This window comes from Panicum hallii, chromosome 9, assembly GCF_002211085.1.
Source record: "Panicum hallii strain FIL2 chromosome 9, PHallii_v3.1, whole genome shotgun sequence".
Taxonomy (NCBI): domain Eukaryota; kingdom Viridiplantae; phylum Streptophyta; class Magnoliopsida; order Poales; family Poaceae; genus Panicum; species Panicum hallii.
Window position 1 is genome coordinate 8,802,442 of NC_038050.1, and position 19,998 is coordinate 8,822,439.

The 19,998-nt window shown below is 48.3% G+C and overlaps 1 protein-coding gene across 1 annotated transcript; it reads left to right on the forward strand.

Moving 5' to 3' along the window:
* Nucleotides 1–3,234: 3,234 nt before the first annotated feature.
* LOC112872717 lies at nt 3,235–3,870 on the forward strand. The gene has a single exon (XM_025935783.1). The coding sequence runs from the start codon at nt 3,235–3,237 to the stop codon at nt 3,868–3,870; it is 636 nt and encodes a 211-aa protein (XP_025791568.1).
* The last annotated feature ends 16,128 nt before the right edge of the window (nt 3,871–19,998 follow it).

Sequence of the window (19,998 nt, forward strand, 5' to 3'; positions counted from 1 at the left end):
TAATGAGTTGCATGCATATTTTCATTTCTGGAAAAACCACTCTCTTGGTATTTCAATCTAGCATACACTTATTTGAACCATCTTGCAGCTGAGAGAGAGAGAGAGAGAGAGAGAGAGAGAGAGCATATATACCTCTGCAAATGTTGTTTAAGCGTGCTGCGGCTTCAGACTTTCCACCACAAGAATAGTAAAACCGGATCATCTTCTCAGCAGTTATATATGCCTGACTTGTGCATGACATCTTGTTGAATCACGTTGCAGAAACAGGGCGGGTTAGAGCCCCTATCAATCCCACTAACTACTGCCATGCAACAATGTCCATTTGGGACATCATCATTGGTGCAAAATCCTGATATCTCCTGGGCCAAGGCCATAGGGTCACAAGGTACACCACCTACTAGTGGCTCTTCTCCAAGAACAACGGGAGAGAGAGAACCATAGTGCAGAACAGCCATACAATTAACATCGGACGAGCTTTGCCCTGACATGCAGAAAGGAAAAAACAAGATATCAGGGCAAGGATCATAGTATAATAAATCTTCTCTCTAGAAGGCTGTGAAACCATCATTATAAATTATAATGCAACCAAGTAATAATCAGGACCTATCATTATTACAATCACTTAAGGAATCTAAGTACGAGCATGCACATCTCTGATACATCAATGAGAAAACAGGTGAACAATGAAACTAATTCAGGAACACTAATAAGTTTTGCTTGCATGGCAGAACTTAATTACCTGCAGCACCGAAGACAACCAGCCCAAAGACTCTTGGAGCCGTCGCATCATCTCTGGTGCACGCTGGTTTGGCTCAGCGCCGCCGGGAGGAGCGACTCGGCGAGCTTGGACTCGCGGAACTTGTTTCCCTCCATGGGCTTGCGGGGATCACCCTGAAGCGCAGCGCAGAGAGAATTGAAGGTGCGACTTGAGCGTGTTCTTCCTCGCGATGGAGAGCTGCGGCGAAAGAATGCTGGACGACGAGGGTGATCCGTGGCCAGATTTATGGTGGGTGGTGCAGTGCGTGGCAGTAGGCAGTGGGCAGTGGCAGTGGCGGGAACGCGGGACGCGTGCTTCTGGGTGTGACTGTGTGATGAGAAGGATGGAGAGACTCGGTGCGGTTTTGTCCGGCTTGCGGGTAGGTTTGTGGGCCTTTGAGGCCGTTGTAGATTCCTTTAGGCATGTGCTCTGCTCAGTCACGCCGTCCCGTGCATGGGCCTTGGGGCCGTTGTAGATTCGTTTAGGCGTGTGCTCAGTCATGCCGTCCCCGTACGTGTGGTCCGAGATGGGGAGGTTGTGCCGGCGCCACTGGCCGGCCAGCGGTGGCCATCGCCTCCCTCTAGGGTCTCTCTCAGATTGTCTCCTGCAATATCAATTAGATAAGGTATTCATGCACCCTAATCTATGTACACATCACAACTGATTCATAGAGAAAAGTTTCAGAGTAATTCTTAAAAATACTAGAGGCATCCTAGAACTTATCCAAACTTTTTCCACCCATTTTTATTATGCCAAAATCCATAAAATAAATAAAAAATCTAATAAACTCCTAGGATATCATTTCTTTAGGGAATATTCCTAAAATATCATCAAACTATTGACATATCTTCTTTGTAGTAGCTTGAAATCCTTCCACCAAATTTCACTAAAACCAAACCCTTTTTCATTCCTACATGTGCTACCATTTGGTTTATTTAGCTGCATACTAGTTTAATTCTTCTAATTCGGATTTCTTTCGAATTATGATTGACCTCTTGTCGTAATTAACCTATGTACAAGATGGGTGATGTTAATTGCATCAAGATCTAACAGATACATCACATGGCCTGAAAAAAACAATAAAGTTTATGCACCTGTATAAGTATCATAGCACCTCCCTAATAAATACTTCCTCCATTCTGAATCATAAAGGATTTTTAGTGTGTTCTAAGTCAAATTATTCTTAGTGTGACCAAGTTTATGGAGAAGAATATTAATATCTTTGACATATAAAAAAGTATATTATACGATATATTTATGGATTTCAATTGATATCGCAAATATTATGGGTATTTTATATAACTTGATTAAACTTAGAATAATCTATCTTAAGATAAAATCAAAAAAATTCTTAAAAACAAATAGATTGTAGCAGCTTGAAGTGGTGGTCTGGTGGATGGCCACATCTCTGCCCCAAGACGTTCACCCACGGATTTTTTGGCGTGGTTGGTTTGCAGCTTGGCTCGCACAACCGATGGAGGCACCCACTGGCCTGTCTTGCTAGATGCGGCAACCTTCTGTTTTGGTCGGACTTTTATTCAGTCATACCGGTCCGAGATTTCACTTGACTGCCCAGCCAGCGCTGATCCAGTTTGATTTTCGCATCAATGCATGCTTCCCATGCAGCTCGCCTTGCACCGCGCGCGCAACCTGGACGAGCGAAAACACCCGATTTCGACCCGATTTCGCATCCATTCACTAAGCTTCATATGATAGACCCTACGGCCGCTATCTGATCTGTCCAATGGTAATTCAACGGCTTCTCGATCTTATCTTGGGTCACTTTAGATTATAATTAAGTAAAACTCGTGGAAAAAAATGTGGAATACCAGGCACCCTGCATCTAGCAACTCCAGAACCTCAGGTATTTTTTGCTGCCTTTGCCTCTAGTAAGCTTGTAACTAGATATCGGGATCATTACGTACGGTTGCCTACATGAGGGTTTCGACCGAGCTTCTGGTTTCTTTGCTCTCCCTAGTGGTTTCTCCGTTGATCAGACCAATCAGGCCCGCGATTTAATTCGAAGTCGAATAACTCCAATATGGCAGCACCTCCGACCGCGCCGGCAGCCAGCACCGCCCCCCCTGGCCCCGGCCTGGGCGTCGCGCCGTTTGCGCCCCTTGGCAGATCGCCAGCCATGGATCAACGCAGCTTACTACGTGGCACTGAACCGCTCAGCGCTTTCCCCGGCTCGCCGCCATCGACTTCCTAGTACTTCGCCTCGCCTGGTGCGAGTTTTGCGCATCTCGCCGGCCTGCCACCGATGGAGACTCCAAGTGAGGACATGTTACCTGCTGCCCCCCTCTAAAAGTTTGTGAATTCCTGGCGGTTGCCCCAACGAAGGTTTCCTTCCATCTCGTGGTTCCATTTTTCTTCCTACTACTAATTTCAGGGGCTTCATGGCAGATCAGAATCAGATCAGGACGACGCACGGTGATTCAAGGATGGCCGCACCTTTGTCACCGACGGCCGATACGATGCCGGCGGCGGCGTCCCCCTGGGCGTCGTCTCTGCAGGATGATCTGATTCGCCTGCTCGCGTCGCGCTTGCTGGCCGGCGACCTGCTGGACTACGTCCGCTTCCGCGCCGTCTGCGCCCCGTGGCGATCCGGCACCGCCTCCCCGCGCGGCCAAGGCGTCGTCGACCCGCGCTTCCACCCGCGCCGCTGGGCGATGCTCCCGGAGGGCGACGGCCTCTACCCCGGCCACCCCGACCTGCGCGGCCAGGTCCGCTTCTTCAACCTCGACACGGGAGCCTTCGTCCGTGTCCGCATCCCGCTGTTCGAGGACCACTGCGTTCTTGATTGCTACGAAGGCCTCCTCGTCCTGCAGCGGGACCACGACACCGCCATCCGCCTGCTCCACCCGTTCACCGGCGACGTTCTCGACCTGCCACCACTCTCGACTCTCCTCCCGCAGATGCACGAGGAACTCCATCACTTATCGGCACAGGAGAAGCTTCCCTATCTCAGATCCCTCTCCACTACTGCTACCTTCTCTGATGGTGTCGTCACCGTCATGCTTGCGCTCAGTAGTACGATATACCGTGTGGTTCCATCAGTTAAGTCGTCGATCATTCTCGTTCCAGGGCACGGCTTACACGGTGGTGTATGAGTTTGGGTATGGCCGTGCAGCCAAGATTTTCCAGATTGCCACACCCCTACCAGGTGAAGTGCTGCAACCCCCAAAATTGACCGCCGCATGCACTGTAGTTAAGTTCTATGGACCTGTCTTCTTGGTGGAGTGCGACTCGGAGATCCTGGTGATAGGCCATAGTGATGTTCGTGTTTCCAAGATGCTAGTTTATAAAGACTCACGGATCTTGTCGTGGGAAGGCATATCCCTGTGACAAGCATAGGAGACAAGGCTATTTTTCTAAACATGAGGACTCTTGTTGCCTCTGCCAAGGTATTGCCTACTGTTGTAGGCGGCACTATCATATACCTCAGCAGTGGCACCTGGTCGCCAGCCATGGATCAGTGCAGCTTACGTGCAGGCACCGAACAAGGTCCATGCAGCTTCGTCCATGCAATCCTAGGCACTGGTACGTCGTAGGTGGCTCTCTACTCTCCACCTTGTTACTCTTGCGTTTTTTTAGTCTGAACTACAATTTCTCATTTGATCTTGTGCCAACGATCTAGCTAGCTGATTCACCAGTGCTTATGTGCTTTACAGGAACAAAGGACTGCTGTTTGGTGAGAGAGATACGATGCCGGATCCCTTCGCTGGCCTGTGAAAGGGAAGCCTGGTCGCGGGATTAGTTGCCAATCCATTGTTTATTTTGCTAATAATGCATGCTTTAGTGTATGTACTTCTATTTTTCTACCAAAACCCAATGTGTTTTTTATTCTTAATTTGATAGCTCAAAGCAATTTGTCCCCAATATTTGAAGTGCACTTGAATTCGTATGTGCTTTTTCGTTTTTGTCTTAAGTCCTTTCTAGAAGTCAAAACAATTTTTTTCCTTAAAGAAGCCCTTAGAATCTAAAACTCCGATCATGTATTCATATCCAAGCAAGCTATCCCAATCTCTATTCGTGCGCAAAATCGCGGCTTAGGAGGGTGGCTACGTCGCCCCTATTTCGCGGCCATCCGATCGTGGCTACTCCAGCCGTCCATAAGCAGCCAAGCAAGCGTGTGGAAATTTGCAAACAAACTCTTCTTATTTATAAAAATCAACCCGCGGTTCAGGAAGGCCCTTCACATATGATAAATGCGCTCGTATTTTTCACGTACAAACCCCTATGGTCGAAAGTATTTCAATATGAAAAAGAGAAAATTCGAAAATCACGCCGCTTTTGCAGAAAACCGCCGGCCCGCCGCTTCTGCGGAAACACCCTTCTCGCACTCGCTCCAGCCGTGGTTCGAGAGCTCCCCATCCGTCCCGTCTCCCATTTCCCCTTCCTCTTCTTTTTTCCCATTCGCTCACCGTCCGCGTCTGCCGCCGCCGCCGTCGCTGCTCAGCCCACCACGGCAGCTCGCGCCTGCGTGGCAAGCGGTTGTCGCCGGAGTCACGGGGGGGCATCGGCGCCGCGGCAACGCGGGGTTGCCCGTGGCCTCGTCTATAAGAACTCTGACAGCCCTCGCTGCCCAACGGCCACCCGCACGCTCTCTTGCTCCACCACGTCGTCTTCCTCCTCGATCACGCCGAGGCGAGTTGCATTCCGGCCCGAACAGCCTGTCCCTGCAACAGCCGCCCGTGCCGCGCTCCCCTGACCTCGCTCGACCTGGACTCCACCGCCGCCGCGGCATTCGTGTACCGCCGTCTGTCGCCTTTGCTGCGGCCGCCGGCATCCCCGCAGGCACGCCTCCCGTCGCCCTAGAGCCAGATCCCCGCACAGGCGGCGGGGCCTACCACGCGCGCTTCATCTCCCTGCGACCCAGCTGCTTGGGATGCTGCGCAGGAAGGGCGGGCACCGGTGCTTGCTTAGCGCCTACCCCTTCGGCGGCTTCGCTCAGCTAAGCCCGCCGCTGCCGCCGCAGGCGGCGCGGAGAGGCCGCCGCTGTGGTGCTCGCGTTGCAGGATCAAGCCGGTGGTGGACCGCCGACAGAGGTGGGGCCGAGGTGAAGCCGAAAGGGGATCGTGGGGATCGCGGGGGCGGCAAGGGCGGCGCGTCTGAGAGTGGGAGTTGGAGCGGGAGCGGGAATGATGACGAATTGGATGGGTCGGGGAGCGATGACTCGGAGGATTCGTAGGAGGAGAAACGGAGGTAGGAGGAGAGGAGACGGCGGCGGGCTGAGCGGTTCGCGGCCACGGCTGCACGCGCGATCGCCGAGTGAGAGGAGGCTGTTGCGAGGCTTGAATGGGAGAAGGCCGGGCTTGAGAAGCTGCTTGCCGAGCGTGAGAAGGAGCAAGCCCAGGAGGTGAGTCTGCGCCATGTCGATTTTATGTTGCTTGAGATTTGAGAGGTTGCTAAATTTATCACATACTCTGTGCAGCTGCGAACAGAACGAGAGAAACTCTATTCTTGTGATTTACATGACAGTTGAGTTAGTAATACATTGCATGCTGTCCGTTTGTTATGTAAAGTATATTATCCTTTTGCTTTGATGTGTTTCCAATACTGCATTTGAGCTCAAAATCATACAGCTCGATTATTGCACTGGCTATGGAAGTATGGAACTTTATGCTGACCTTGAGGCCTGGTAATGCAGTCCACAACTGTCTCTTGCGAGGCAGAGTCAGCTGCTCGGTGTTCATATGTAAAATCATTTCTATTCTGGTGAGATGGTTCAGAAAGTGATGATTCTTTAAAAGAATTTTGCTCTAACATTTTCAGGCTTCAGAGTTGCATACTAGTACGATTGGTCAGCAGTGGAGATGGAGAAACAGAGACATCATAGCACTAGAATTGAAGCCCTTGCACGTTTGGCTAGACTTGAGGTATATTGCTGTCTGCCGACTCTGTCCCCCTCCCCCTTGCCATTTTTATGTTATACTCTGCAGATAGTGTATTATACGGAGCCTTTGACTGCTGTGGTGGAAAATAGTTTTCCTGCTGTCACAAGTCTTAGCAATGCTCTTACCGAAGGATTTCGCAGGTCACAAAGGCAGAGCTTGCAAAATCGCTTGCCAGGGAACAATGGAATCGGGAAGTTCAAGTATGTCTTCTTTTTTCCTTCATTTTTGTGCATTGTGTTTTTACGCTCAAAAAACAATGAAAAATATGTTGACAACTATGTTCTATGGTAAAACAGATGTGGGTGCATAGATAGTTGAACATTGAAGCTTTATTCTTCCCCTCTAAACTTGGAGAAGGTGCACTGTGCATAATAAATAGGGATGGCAGCATCTGCTCCAAAATTCTACCATTGGACATACTTGATGCACTATATATGGAATTAGAATAATAGGTTAAGCTAGAGTTCTGCGCACAATGCAATTTGCTATATATTGTTGCCTTCCTGTTACTGGATGGATCCTTAACATGATAACTTCTAATAATGAGTTGAATGGGATTCATACTTCATAAATGTTTTACAAGTAAGTAACAGAGTGCGCTGTCAATAATTTCAAACCTGTTTATTCTTCGTATTAGACTAGGTAGATCAAGTTGCCCAGCTTGGAGAGGAAATTGAAACAAAGACGCTTGCTGTAGACAGTAAGTTGACAATGAATTTTTTATGGGGCTCTCTGTTTTTTAGTAGCACTCTAATTTAATTTTAATGCCAATGATATATTAAGCTGATTCATGTTATTGTCTTTCTGAACTGACTTAATTATGAGATTTTTGGTTTTATTGAATGCAATTATTTTTGGCCTCAACATCTATTTCTTTTTAGTATGTGACCTTTGTTATTATTCCATGAACAAAATACAAAAGAAAGCTAGCAAAGATACAAAAGGCAAGCACCCCTACGGTTGATGAAGTAAGCAATCAACTTACATTTGTTCTTTGTCCTTATTCCACACAACAGATACATTATTTCCTCTGAATCTTTCGAGTAGAACTATTGACTCTAGAAAAAATATCTTGCCTTATCAATTTGTAAAATTAGTTAAATTTTGTCTAGATAGAATCTTTGAGAAGATTCAAGCTGGAGGAGGGATGCAGAATACGCTCTGACATGTGATAGAATTGTGAGCCTGAAGGACAAGGTAGATTCTCCTAAGAACAACTGTAGTCATTAGTTCTCGTATGCAAATTATAATCCTGATCAGAAGTTCATGTTATAATTATATGGTTAATTGGATCTTATCAGTATTAGTCTGGTTTATTGACCTCCTATATTGTTTGTCATTGTACTGTTATATAACATAGAATCGAGCTTCGCCTGGTTTATTGTTTTTAACTTGCCCCATTTTACTTGGTTTTGGGTATTAATACCCTTGTGCCCTTGTTTCATTATTTGCTTCTGAGCACATGTTTCTTCTCTAATTCATTGTATTGTTGATTGATGAAATAGATAGGGAAATATATTACAACCTGGAAGCAAGGGACTCAAGGCATCCATGCTTATTTACTTTTCTCCAAATAAACTAATTGTGCAAGTGTTGCGATTTCTTGATATTTCATCCTTAGGTTCTGTGCTGTAGGACTGAGTCTCCTTGTACAAGAGATTTGCATATTTACACTCTCTGCATGAGTCTGAGTACTGTTTGTTGTGTTGTGTTGTTTTTAACCTCGAACATAAAATTTAATGATGATAATCTGAGATGAAACTGTAATAATACTGGCTACCTGTGCTGACATATGAACATAAATATTGTTTAAAAAAATGTATGCATCTGTCTAACTATAATAATAGAGGCAATTCCTTATGTGCCATTAAAAAAGTTCTTAATTCCATACCTGCCACTACTGAAAATGTTTTCAGTCCTTGTGTGCCAAATTTTGTTTCCTCATTTGCCATTTCCGTCCACTGTCCATGAGAGGAGAGGTAGATTGGATGCTAAAAGATATTAGTGCCCATAGGACCTACTTGTCATCCTTCACCTTGTCCAAGGAAGAGGGAACCATCGGCGTCGGGCGCCCGCATGGCTGGAGGCTGCAGCTGCTCATAGCTCCCGCCTGTACGCCCCTGAGCCTGGACACCCTCACGCGGCCATCGAGAACTCTTCGGCCCCGCTCTGGATCGAGTTCGGCAAGCTCGAATCGAGGTCCGCAGTACTCGAATTGAGGTCTGCAGTGCTCAAATTGAGTCCAACACACTCGAATCGTGGTCCGCAGTGCTTGAATTGCGTCCAGCGCCGTTGAATTGAGGTGCAGCCCTGGCGACGGGTGGGCGGGAGCTTTGCCGGTGGCGTGCGTGCAGGAGCACCGCGGCTGCATGCTGCGTGAGCTCTGCCGGGCTCAAACGGAGCGGCCGCCTACTTCTCCATGTACTCGGCCACGATGTGTGTGAGCTAGCGCCTGCGCCGGCTGCCACGCGGCATCCATCGCCTGCGTGAGCTCCATCGTACCTTGAGCCACCACTTCATCAAGCAAAGGGGGAATCTGCCGCCAGCAGCCACGGGTGAGATCTCCGGCGCGAGCGGCTTCCATTACGGGCGACCTCGGCATGGCGGAGGCAAGGTTTCGGGACGCAATGGCAACGCACGGGGCGGCTCGGCTAGCGAGAGGGAGAGGGCGACGACGCGGCAGAGAGCCCGCGCATGGTCAACGAAATCGTGAGAGAGGGCAAGCAAGGGTATTGAAGTCAATTTGACCAAAAAAAACTGACATGTAATGGAGGTTTTAACTCCAAAATTTGACGGCAGTGTACTGGAATCCAATAAAAATTGACTCAATGGTTAAGAAGGCTTGTAAAGCTTTCTGGTGGCAGGTACGGAATTAAGAACTTTTTTAATGGCACACAAGGAATTGCCTCATAATAATACTGGTTATCTGGAGTAGTTACGTACCAATAATAACCTAAGCTCCAAACTGAGACGAAGAAATGGTGCGCCGAAGGCGCACCCAAACTCTAGTATATAGAATATCTGGGCATTTTGCAACGCTCTACATCGACCATCTTATGGTTGTTTAGTGGGATATTCATTCTCAAGTTAGATTTTGATGGTAGGGAATAGAGAGAGATAAGGGAGAGAAAGAGACCAATATTTATTTTCTTACTAGTAAATATGTCCGTGCATTACTACGGTAAATATCGAATAAATATGTAATGGTAAATATATTTTTTAAAAAAGTGTGATCCCAATACCATTTTACACTACTCGCCACCATTGTCTGATCTTATGCATTTCAGCTTCTTGCCGGTTTCTCTTTCAACCTTGGCATGGAACTCCTTGAAAGCATCCTAACACCTGATATTTGTTCTTCAAGACATGCAAAAATCTTTCCGGAATGGTTATTTATAATTCATCAATAAATGTGACAAAATATAAAGCTCCACTAAGCGACTTCTCTGTCATAGAACAAACATCAGTGTGCACAATATCAAGAATATCATTTGCACGATGTGGAGTAGTAGATGTACGAAAAGAAACCCTATGTTGTTTACCAGCTAAACAATTGACACAGGGTCTCAAGGTCATACCTTTCACCTCAGGGAGTAGATCCTTGTGAGCAAGGGAGTTCAGCCCCTTCTCACTCATATGCCCAAGTCTCTTGTGCCACAACTCAGGGCTAGAATTTGTCTCAGCAACATTCACCTCTTGCTTGCATAATTTAGTCTTGATCACATAAAGACATCCTTGTTTAGCTCCACGAGCTACAATCAAGGAACCCTTGGTGAGCTTCCATTTTCCTTCACCAAAATGACTACCAAGTCCAATATCATCGAGCTTTCCCACAGACATCAAATTCAGCCGAAACATGCCTAACATCTTCAAGTATCAACTTGCAGCCCGTACTTATCTCAATACATACAGTGCCCTTACCAACAATAGTTGAAGCTCTATTCCCCATCCTCACATAGCCAAAGTCACCACTTGTGTAGGATGTGAAATGCTCCTTGTGTGATGTGAGATGGAAAGAGGCTCCCGAGTCCACTACCCAACTCAAATCATCATCACGAACAGCACTGAGCCAACTACCATCTTCAATAATGAGATAGTCTTCATCAGCTACAGTTAGTGCTGAATTTGTCTCATATTTTTGCTTGCAAGCTCTCTTTTATAAAATTTGCACTGACTTGTTTTGTGTCCTTCTTTACCACAATAGTAGCAAACAATATTTGTATTTGAACATGACTGCGATCTCCCCCTGGATTTGCCTCTACCATGCTAAATTTTTACTTGACTTCGACCACGGCTTTCATCTTTATTTTCAGCCACATATGCATCAGAAGATGATGACAAACTGTTGCCCCTTTCTTTCCGTCTGGCTTCCTCATTCAGCAGGCTGTTCTTCACCATTTCAAGAGTCAGCTTCCCATCTGGAGCTGAATTGCTAAGTGACACAACAAGCGTGTTCCAGCTGTCCGGCAATGAGCTCAACAATAGCAGTGCTTGTACTTCATCATCAAGATTTATCTTCATGGCTGACAGCTGATTTATGTGGCCTTGAAAGACATTCAAGTGTTCAATAACACTGCTGCCATCTCGGTACTCTAGCTTTGCAAGCCGCTTTATCACCGAGGCTTTGTTCATCGCTGTCTTCCGCTCATACATAGACTTTAATATTTGCCACAGCTTAAATGCATATGTGTCGTTAGCAACATGATGAAAATATATTGTGGTTGATGTACAAACGAATCATACATACTAAATTAGGGGAAAAATCATAGGACCAAGCTAGCCAAATCTTCTTCCACTATATGCTTGTGGGATTACAATAAATTTCTCTCTAGATAGCACTAGAGGCTCACATACATCAACATTTCATTATCTTGGACAGCAACAACAAGATTTGGTGAGGAATGAGAGTACTCTATCCTGCCTGTGATGAGTGAATTGTCAACCATGCGGTGTGATCGTGCGCTTGGTCTTTGGATTGCAGGTACACGGGCGTCGAGTGTCGACGGAGAGTTGCCGTGGAGGAGCTCAGACCGGGCGGCAGCTGTGACGTCCACTCCTGAATCGAGGGCGCAAGCGGCGACGGAAGGCGGGTTTCTTGGTTTGCGCCACAAAACCAAGGAAGCTGACGGCGGTTGAAGACGCCAAGTCGTGGAGGCACGGGCGTCGGTCTCGGGACTGACGGAGGCGACGGGCGTCGACGGCGTCTAGGGCCTCGCTGCGGGCGAGGAGGTGACGGGCGTCGGGCGGCGTCTAGGGCCGTCAGAAGGCCGAGGCGGGAACGACGTCTAGGGCCACGGCGTGGAGGCGGGAATCTTCCCGCGCGTGGAGTTTTGGCGGTTTTCTCAAAACCGGCCACCTACCCGGGTTTCGCGGACCCTCCAAAACCGCGGAACGGATCTTTGTCCACATGGCGGCATCGCGGAGAAGGCTTCGAGTCGAAGAAAGAACCTCGGCCGTCGGATGAGTCCAATGTATCTTTTCCGGTTTTGCCCCTACGGGCTTTCTAGTGTCTAGTTAAGTCTAGGGGTATTTTAGTCTTTAATCTAGAGAGTTAGAGGGGATAAAATAGAGAGAGGAGGGCAGCCAACTGTGGTGTGCCACACAAGTTCCCGTCACCCCCTTCCTGCCCCTCTCTGGTTCCTCTTTTCCTTGCCTTTTGTTTTCTCCACCTAGGGTTAAGTTTTTTCCTATGGATCTTTGAGACCTGGTACTGCAAATCGATGGGAAAGGAGGCCTTCTCCTCCTCTTGCTCTCTGGGCTGTTGATTTGATTCTATTTTGTTTCTCCGGTGTTGGATTTTGGTTTGGTCTCCCTCTGTTGTTCTTGCGCAGGAATTTTTGGTGCTGGTCGCTGGGCTGTTCTTGGTGCAGGGAGCAGTGCAGGTCCAGGCGATCTGGTCCCTGGCGCAGAGCAAGTCGTCAGCAGCCTGCAGCGGTGCGAGGCAGGGAGGCAAGCAGCACAGGCATCTGATCAGCACCAGGCTAAGTAGCAGCTGGACTGGGCGCAGGGGACAGATGAGCATGTCCTGGTTCAGCTCCAAACCCAAGGTCTTCATTAGAAATCCTAGGTAAATGTGAGGTCAATTTCAAGTGAGTTATTACATGCCTATTCGACGGATTGTCTCACACTATTTTCAGCAGCCAGGTTAATCTCCAATTTGGTGCTTAGCCTTGTTTAGGTTTAATATTAGCTTCTTGTTAAGCTTTGCTTCCACTGGATTTTGAGATGTGCTAATTTTTGAACTTTTTGTATGCTTAGTCAAGTGAAGTTTTGTTGTGGAATTAAATTTCTTGCTCTAGGCCATAATTAATTTTCTGCTTAATTGAAATCAGAAAAACCTCTAAAAAATTAGTTGCTAGCCTTTTTAATCTTGCCTACTAGCATGCTAGGGTTAGATTAGTTTTTACTTGAGCATTTAATTTAGTTTTTATTCGACTAACCCTCTCGTTTTGATCTGTTCTCGTTTTGCCTAGTTTCAACTCGTTTTGCTATCTGATTGTGTGTGCTCTCGTGTTTTGATTCCACAAGAGTTTTGCGACACCCTGATTGTGTTCCTAGCACTAGCAGCTTGTCCATGCTGCGTAGTGTTGGCATATTTTAGAAGCTGTGGTGTGGTGTTTGTATCGGGACTTTTTCTTCTTTGATTTTCGGATCGAATTTGAGGCTCCCATTCAAACCCCCCCCTTCTGGTCGCCTGTCCGGTCCTTCAATTGGTATCAGAGCTTGGTTGAGGTTTTCAGTACCTTAACCGGTTCGAAAACCACTTGGCGACTATGGCGAGTCTTGGTAAGATCCCAGTGTTTGCCGGCGAGGACTATGCTTATTGGAAGGTGCGTATGCGAGCCTTCTTGCAAAGCATGGGAGCCGAGGTTTGGGAGATTACCAAGAACCAGGCTTACGAGGTGCTTGCCGCTCGGACCACACCTCTTCAGGTGTCCGAGCACGAGGCTAACGCCAAGGCTGTCAATGCCTTGTTCGCTGGCGTTTCTCTCGCGGAGTTCTCACGCGTCCAGGGTTTTCAAGAAGCCCACAAAGTTTGGACATGCCTTGAGAACTACCACGAGGGCACACCTCAGGTGAAGGCCAGACTGTTCGAGACTCACCGGCGTGAATACGAGAACTTCACACAGGGGCCGGGTGAGAGCATTGGCGATATGTTCAGTCGGTTTCAATCAATTGTGAACAAAGTCAATGCGAATAGATCTGCTGATGCCCTTGAGTACACGGAGCACGAGAAGGCCCTCAAGCTGCTCTACGCACTTGACCGCTCTGTGTGGGATCTCAAGGTGAACACGATCATTGAGTCTGCAGGCTATGAGACTCTGACCGTGAACGAGCTTTTCAGCAAGCTCGAGGCCACGGAGGTGGATAACCAGACACGAGCCAAGCTCAATCGTGCCCCTCCTTCCAAGAGCATCGCTCTTGTGACTGGCCCAGGTGGAATGAGCTCTAACGCCAACTCTGCTCTTGGCTTTTCTCTTGCCTCTTTGCCTTCTGTTACAGATGAGCAGCTGGAGACGCTGGGCGACGACGACTTGTGCCTCCTCATCAGCAAGTTCCAGCGCGTCTACCACAACAAGCAGAGGAAGAAGAACCCCGGGTGCTACAACTGCGGTGATTTGAACCACTTCATCGCCGATTGCCCCAAGAAGTCCGGCGGTGGCCAGAATAACCACTTCGACTACTACCGCCACCGCGAGCGCAACGTGGGAGGCTCCAACAAGGAGCGTCGGCACCACAAGCACCACAGTGTGACCGGGGAGGACGCTTCGACAAGGAGTCGCTAAAGAAGCGCTTCCAGTACAAGGCCAAGAAGCGGGAGAAGGCTTTTCTGGCGCAGCTCAACGACCTCAACAAGAGCTCCGACACCGACCGCTCTTCTTCACCGACCTCCGACGACGGCGACAAGAAGAAGAAGAAGCAGGACAAGGAAGCCATCGGTTTCATCGGCCTGTGCTTGGCGGCCGGGCGGCACAAGGGTTTCTGCACCATGGCGGGCGAAGCGGATGGTGCTCGTGCGTCTTCGGGTGGACATGCTACACCGACGCACGTCAACTCTTCTCCTGGATCCGAGAGCGATTCAGAGGTAAACTCCACAATCGACCTGCTTGATACGGAGGTTAGGGAGTTGTACGCCACTCTCGACAATCAGAAGAGGCTGCTTAAGGAAGCAGCTAAAGAGCGTAGAAAGCTTAGGGCTGAGCTGGCTTGTGCTAGGGAGAAATCTAGTGAGGATGAGTGCGCTGGCTGCATATCTCACATGAATGATCTTGTTGCTCTCCGTGCCAAGCATGATGAGAACGTCACGAACTTAGATGTTGCTAAGACTTCGCTTGCTGACGTGTCTCATGAGCTCGCTAAGGCCAAGCATGAACTAGAACTGGTTAAGGACGCTCCTATTGTTAGCGATATGCTTGAATGTGACGAGTGTCCTATCTTAAAGTCCGATCTAGCTTCGTTGCAGTCCAAGTTTGCTACTATTGTGTACGAGCTAGAGGAGATGAAGTCTAGGCCAGTTCTGCTTGGTGCTTGCAAGCTTTGTCCCACGCTTAGGTCGGAGCTAGATGAGAAGAATGCCCTGGTTAACTCTTTAGGGAAGACAAAGGTCGTGGAGTCTAGCCCACCTATTGACTGCTCTGTTTGCCCTGGTTTAATCTCTGATTTGGATAATCTTGCGGTAGAGAAAGCTAACGTGGAGAATGAGAATACCTATCTTAGGGCGATTCTTAGTTGGGTTTCTGCTAGTGAGCCGCAGTTGGGCATGATGATTAAGCAGTTCAAGCGTGGTGATGGGTTTGGGGTCGGTTACACATACACGAAGTCAGACTTTGACAAGTTGTATGGTAAGATCGGCAAAGCTGCTGGAAACACTGCTAGTACCAGCACGCAGCCTTCGCTTGTTGACCCCGCGGATGGTGTGCTTAAAGAACCACCGAAAGCACCTCTGCAGAAGCAGGTTTGGGTTCCAAAACCCAATGAGCTGAGGAATCCCCTCGACACGCTCCCTGCTGCCGCAGCCCAGGTTGCCCAAAAGAAGGGGGCTGCTTCTCCCCGTCCGCAGGCTAGGCCTCCACCTCCCAAGCGTGAGGTGAGGTACCACTGCGAGTACTGTGACAGGGAAGGTCACCTTGAGGAGTTTTGCTTCAGAAGAAAGCGAGCTGTGAGGCGTGAGCAGGAGATTCGGAACGCGGACATGTACTCTGCTCGGGTGCATGGTCCTCCTCGGCATGGTGGTAGGCAAGATGCTTGGGCGCGCTGTGTAGGTGGAGGTCAGGGAGACGGTGGTGGTTACCGTGCTCCAGCGGGTGGTCGCTTTGCCAGTCGTGCTCCTGGTCGTTTTCAGTACGGCTATGGACCACAGGACCGAGGCTTTGGAGGAGGTTTTGAGGCTCCACGCTTTCCTCGCGGTGGTGTTCGTCAGTCACGCGGTAGACGGGACGAGGGATACGCTTTGTCTGGTTTTGCTAACCCCTCTGTAGAGCAAATGGCTCGACACTGGTTTGCTTCTCACTTTGCTAACCCCAGTGTTGAGATATTTGCTCACCCTTTGTCTCACTACTGATGTCCAGGTTGGAGGCTTGGAGAACAGGTGGATCATGGACTCCGGTTGTTCGCGCCACATGACCGGAAATGTCAAATGGTTCTCCAGCCTCACCCCGATGCGCTCAAAGGAGTACATTGTGTTCGGGGATAATGGAAGAGGAAAGGTACGTGGATTTGGCGCTGTTCGAGTTTCTGATCGCTTTACCCTGAGAGAGGTTGCTTTGGTTTCGGACCTTGGGTTCAATTTGCTCTCTGTTTCGCAACTTCTTGATGAGGGGTTTGAGGTTCGCTTCAAGGAGGGTTGTTCGCGTGTTTTGGACTCCAGAGGAGATTTGGTTTGCCGGATTACACCTCGCGATCGGGTTTTCTTGGTTGACTTCTCTGGAACTCCTCTTGGCCCTTCTCGTTGCTTGTTGGCTGGTCCTTCTTCTGATTTGTGGAAGTGGCATAGGAGACTTGGACATCTGAGCTTCGATCTGTTGTCGAGACTTAGCTCACTTGGCCTAATCCGAGGATTGCCCAAATTGAAGTTTGAAAAGGACCTTGTTTGCCATCCGTGTCGCCACGGGAAGATGTTTGCCACTTCTCATCCGCCTGTTAATCAGGTGATGACCGCTCACCCTGGAGAGTTGTTACACATGGACACAGTTGGTCCTTCTAGGGTGATGTCTGTTGGTGGGAAGTGGTACGTTCTTGTGATCGTGGATGACTTTTCTCGCTATTCTTGGGTCTTTTTCATGAAAACCAAGGATGAGGCTTTCGAGTTTGTTCGAGACTTGATCTTGAGGTTGAAAAATGAGCTACCCCAGGCCATACGAGCGATTCGCAGTGATAATGGCACAGAATTCAAAAACACTCATTTTGACGCCTTTTGCAGTGATCAAGGGCTTGAACACCAGTATTCTTCTCCCTACACTCCACAGCAGAATGGAGTTGTAGAGCGAAAGAATCGGACGCTGGTTGAGATGGCGAGGACGATGCTCGATGAGCATAGGACTCCTCGCAAATACTGGGCTGAGGCGGTTAACACCGCTTGTTACGTGTCCAACCGTATTTTCTTGCGTGCTTTCATGCACAGGACTTCTTATGAGTTGCGATTTGGACGCCAGCCCCGTGTTGACCATCTCAGAGTTTTTGGTTGCCGGTGCTTTGTGCTGAAAGATGGAAATCTTGATAAGTTTGAGTCTCGCTCGTCTGACGGTATTTTTCTCGGTTATGCTTCTCACTCCAGAGCTTACCGTGTGCTGATTTTAGATACTAACATTGTCAGAGAGACTTGTGAAGTCACCTTCAACGAGACTGCACCGTGCAATTCTTCTGTCTTTGAAGTTGCAGGAGATGATGAGCTCGGCACCTCCATCTTTGAAGATGAGGAGGAAGAAGCTACGGAGGGTGACGCTGAGGCTACCACGCATGTTGTGGACCCAGCCGTCTCTGCCACGAGCTCGGATGATGACGACGGCCCCGACCCGACTACGTCTTCTTCCCGGGGGCCGATCGAGCAGGTGACTTAGGCTTCACTAGTTGCACCTGAGGAGACACCAGATTTGGTTGAGGAGGAGGCGACTTCGACGCGGGAAGCACCTCGACACATTCAGCGTCGTCATCCACCTCAACAGATGCTAGGTGATCTCAACGAGCGAGTCACCAGGTCCAAGGTAACAAGTATCGCTGGCTTTGCTCATTCAGCATTTGTTGCCTCTTTTGAGCCCAAAGATATTGGACACGCTCTTTCTGATTCTAATTGGGTCAATGCCATGCATGAGGGACTTGAAAATTTTGAAAGAAACCAAGTTTGGGTTTTAGTCGAGCCTCCACCTGGTTGTAATCCCATCGGAACGAAGTGGGTTTTCAAAAACAAGAAGGGTGAGGATGGGTTGGTTGTTCGAAACAAGGCTCGTCTTGTTGCCCAGGGGTTTTGCCAAAAAGAGGGTATTGATTTTGAGGAAACTTTTGCCCCTGTTGCTTGTTTGGAAGCTATTCAAATCTTTCTTGCATTTGCTGCTTCCAAGGGTTTTAAAGTTTTCCAAATGGATGTTAAATCTGCCTTCTTGAATGCCTTTATTGAAGAAGAGGTTTATGTGAAGCAACCCCTTGGTTTCGAAAATCCCAAGTTTCCAAACCATGTTTATAAACTTCAGAAAGCTCTTTACGGTTTGAAATAGGCACCTAGAGCTTGGTATGGTAGATTGAAAACCTTTTTGCTGGCTCAAGGCTTTAAAATGGGATGTGTTGATAAAACTTTGTTCCTCATGCGATCTGGCACTGATTTTCTTTTAGTTCAGATATACGTGGATGATATTATCTTTGGTGGCTCTTCTCACGCTCTTGTCTCCAAGTTTTCTGAGAAGATGTCCAGGGAGTTCGAGATGAGCATGATGGGTGAGTTGCAGTTCTTCCTTGGGCTGCAGATCAAGCAAACTCCTCAGGGCACCTTTGTCCATCAAGCCAAGTACACTAGAGACTTGCTGTGGAAGTTCGACATGAGCGACTTGTCTCCTCAGCCGACTCCGATCAGCACTTCGACGGCGCTTGATGAGGACTTGGACGGCGAGGCGGTGGACCAGAAGGAGTACAGGAGCATGATCGACTCTCTCCTGTACCTGACGGCGACGCGACTGGACATCCAGTTCGGCGTCTGCCTCTGCGCGCGGTATCAGGCTTCGCCGCGCACCTCCCACAGGCAGGTGGTGAAACGCATCTTCAGGTATTTGAAATTCACCCCTGAATTTGGTCTTTGGTATTCTGCGGATTCTTCTCTGGTTTTGGTGGGCTTTTCTGATGCCGATTTCGATGGGTGTCGGTTGGATCACAAGTCGACATTCGGCACTTGTCAATTTCTCGGTACATCTTTGGTGTCTTGGTCCTCTCGTAAGCAGGCTAGCGTAGCGCTTTCTTCCACAGAAGCTGAGTATGTTGCTGCTGCTAGTTGCTGCTCCCAGATACTTTGGATGAAACAAACCTTTCAGGATTATGGATTGAGTTTTGGTAGGGTTCCCATCTTTGTAGACAACATGTCAGCCATTAGCATTGCAAAGAACCCTATTCTACACTCCAGAACCAAACACATAGATATCCGATTCCATTTTCTGCGAGATAACCATGAGAGAGGACACATAGACCTGATCCATGTTCCTTCAGAGAGGCAAACCGCAGATATTCTCACCAAACCGCTTGAGCAGGACACCTTTGCTCGCTTGCGAGGGGAGCTTGGGGTTTGTTACCCCTTTTGACCCCTTTTGATCGCTGACTTTTCTTTGGTTAGCTTTGTAGGTTTTATTTGCTTCTCTTTGATTTCTAGGTTTGGTAGTTGCATTGTGCATATGCATTGTACATGTTTGCATTTCGCATTGCCTCACTTGCACTAGCATTCTTGTATACATTGCTATGATCTTCTAGTGCCTGCTAGTGTGAGTTGATAAATTTGATCATGTATAGCTTGCTCCACTGTGTATATGACATCTTCTGAGTTAAGCTATTTTGTTTTGAAAATCCGAAAACATGATCACCCTGTTTTGGCTACTAGCATGTTAGGGCGTGTTGATGTGCTTTGCTATCTTATTCATGCTAGTCTAGCTTTTCGTTCAGCAATTCATACTTGAAATGATCTAAATTTGATAAAATTGCTTGAACTGTTCTTGAAATGGATTGAAAAGATCCAGGTGGGATTGCTTGTCGCACTGATCGAGCTTTCAGGACGGCTCACTTTGCACTTGTGAGAACCCGGGCAAGGCTGTGCATGACTGAAACGAGTGCTTTAAGCTTCTGATTGTCTTTTGGCATAGGCTTGGCCTCGTT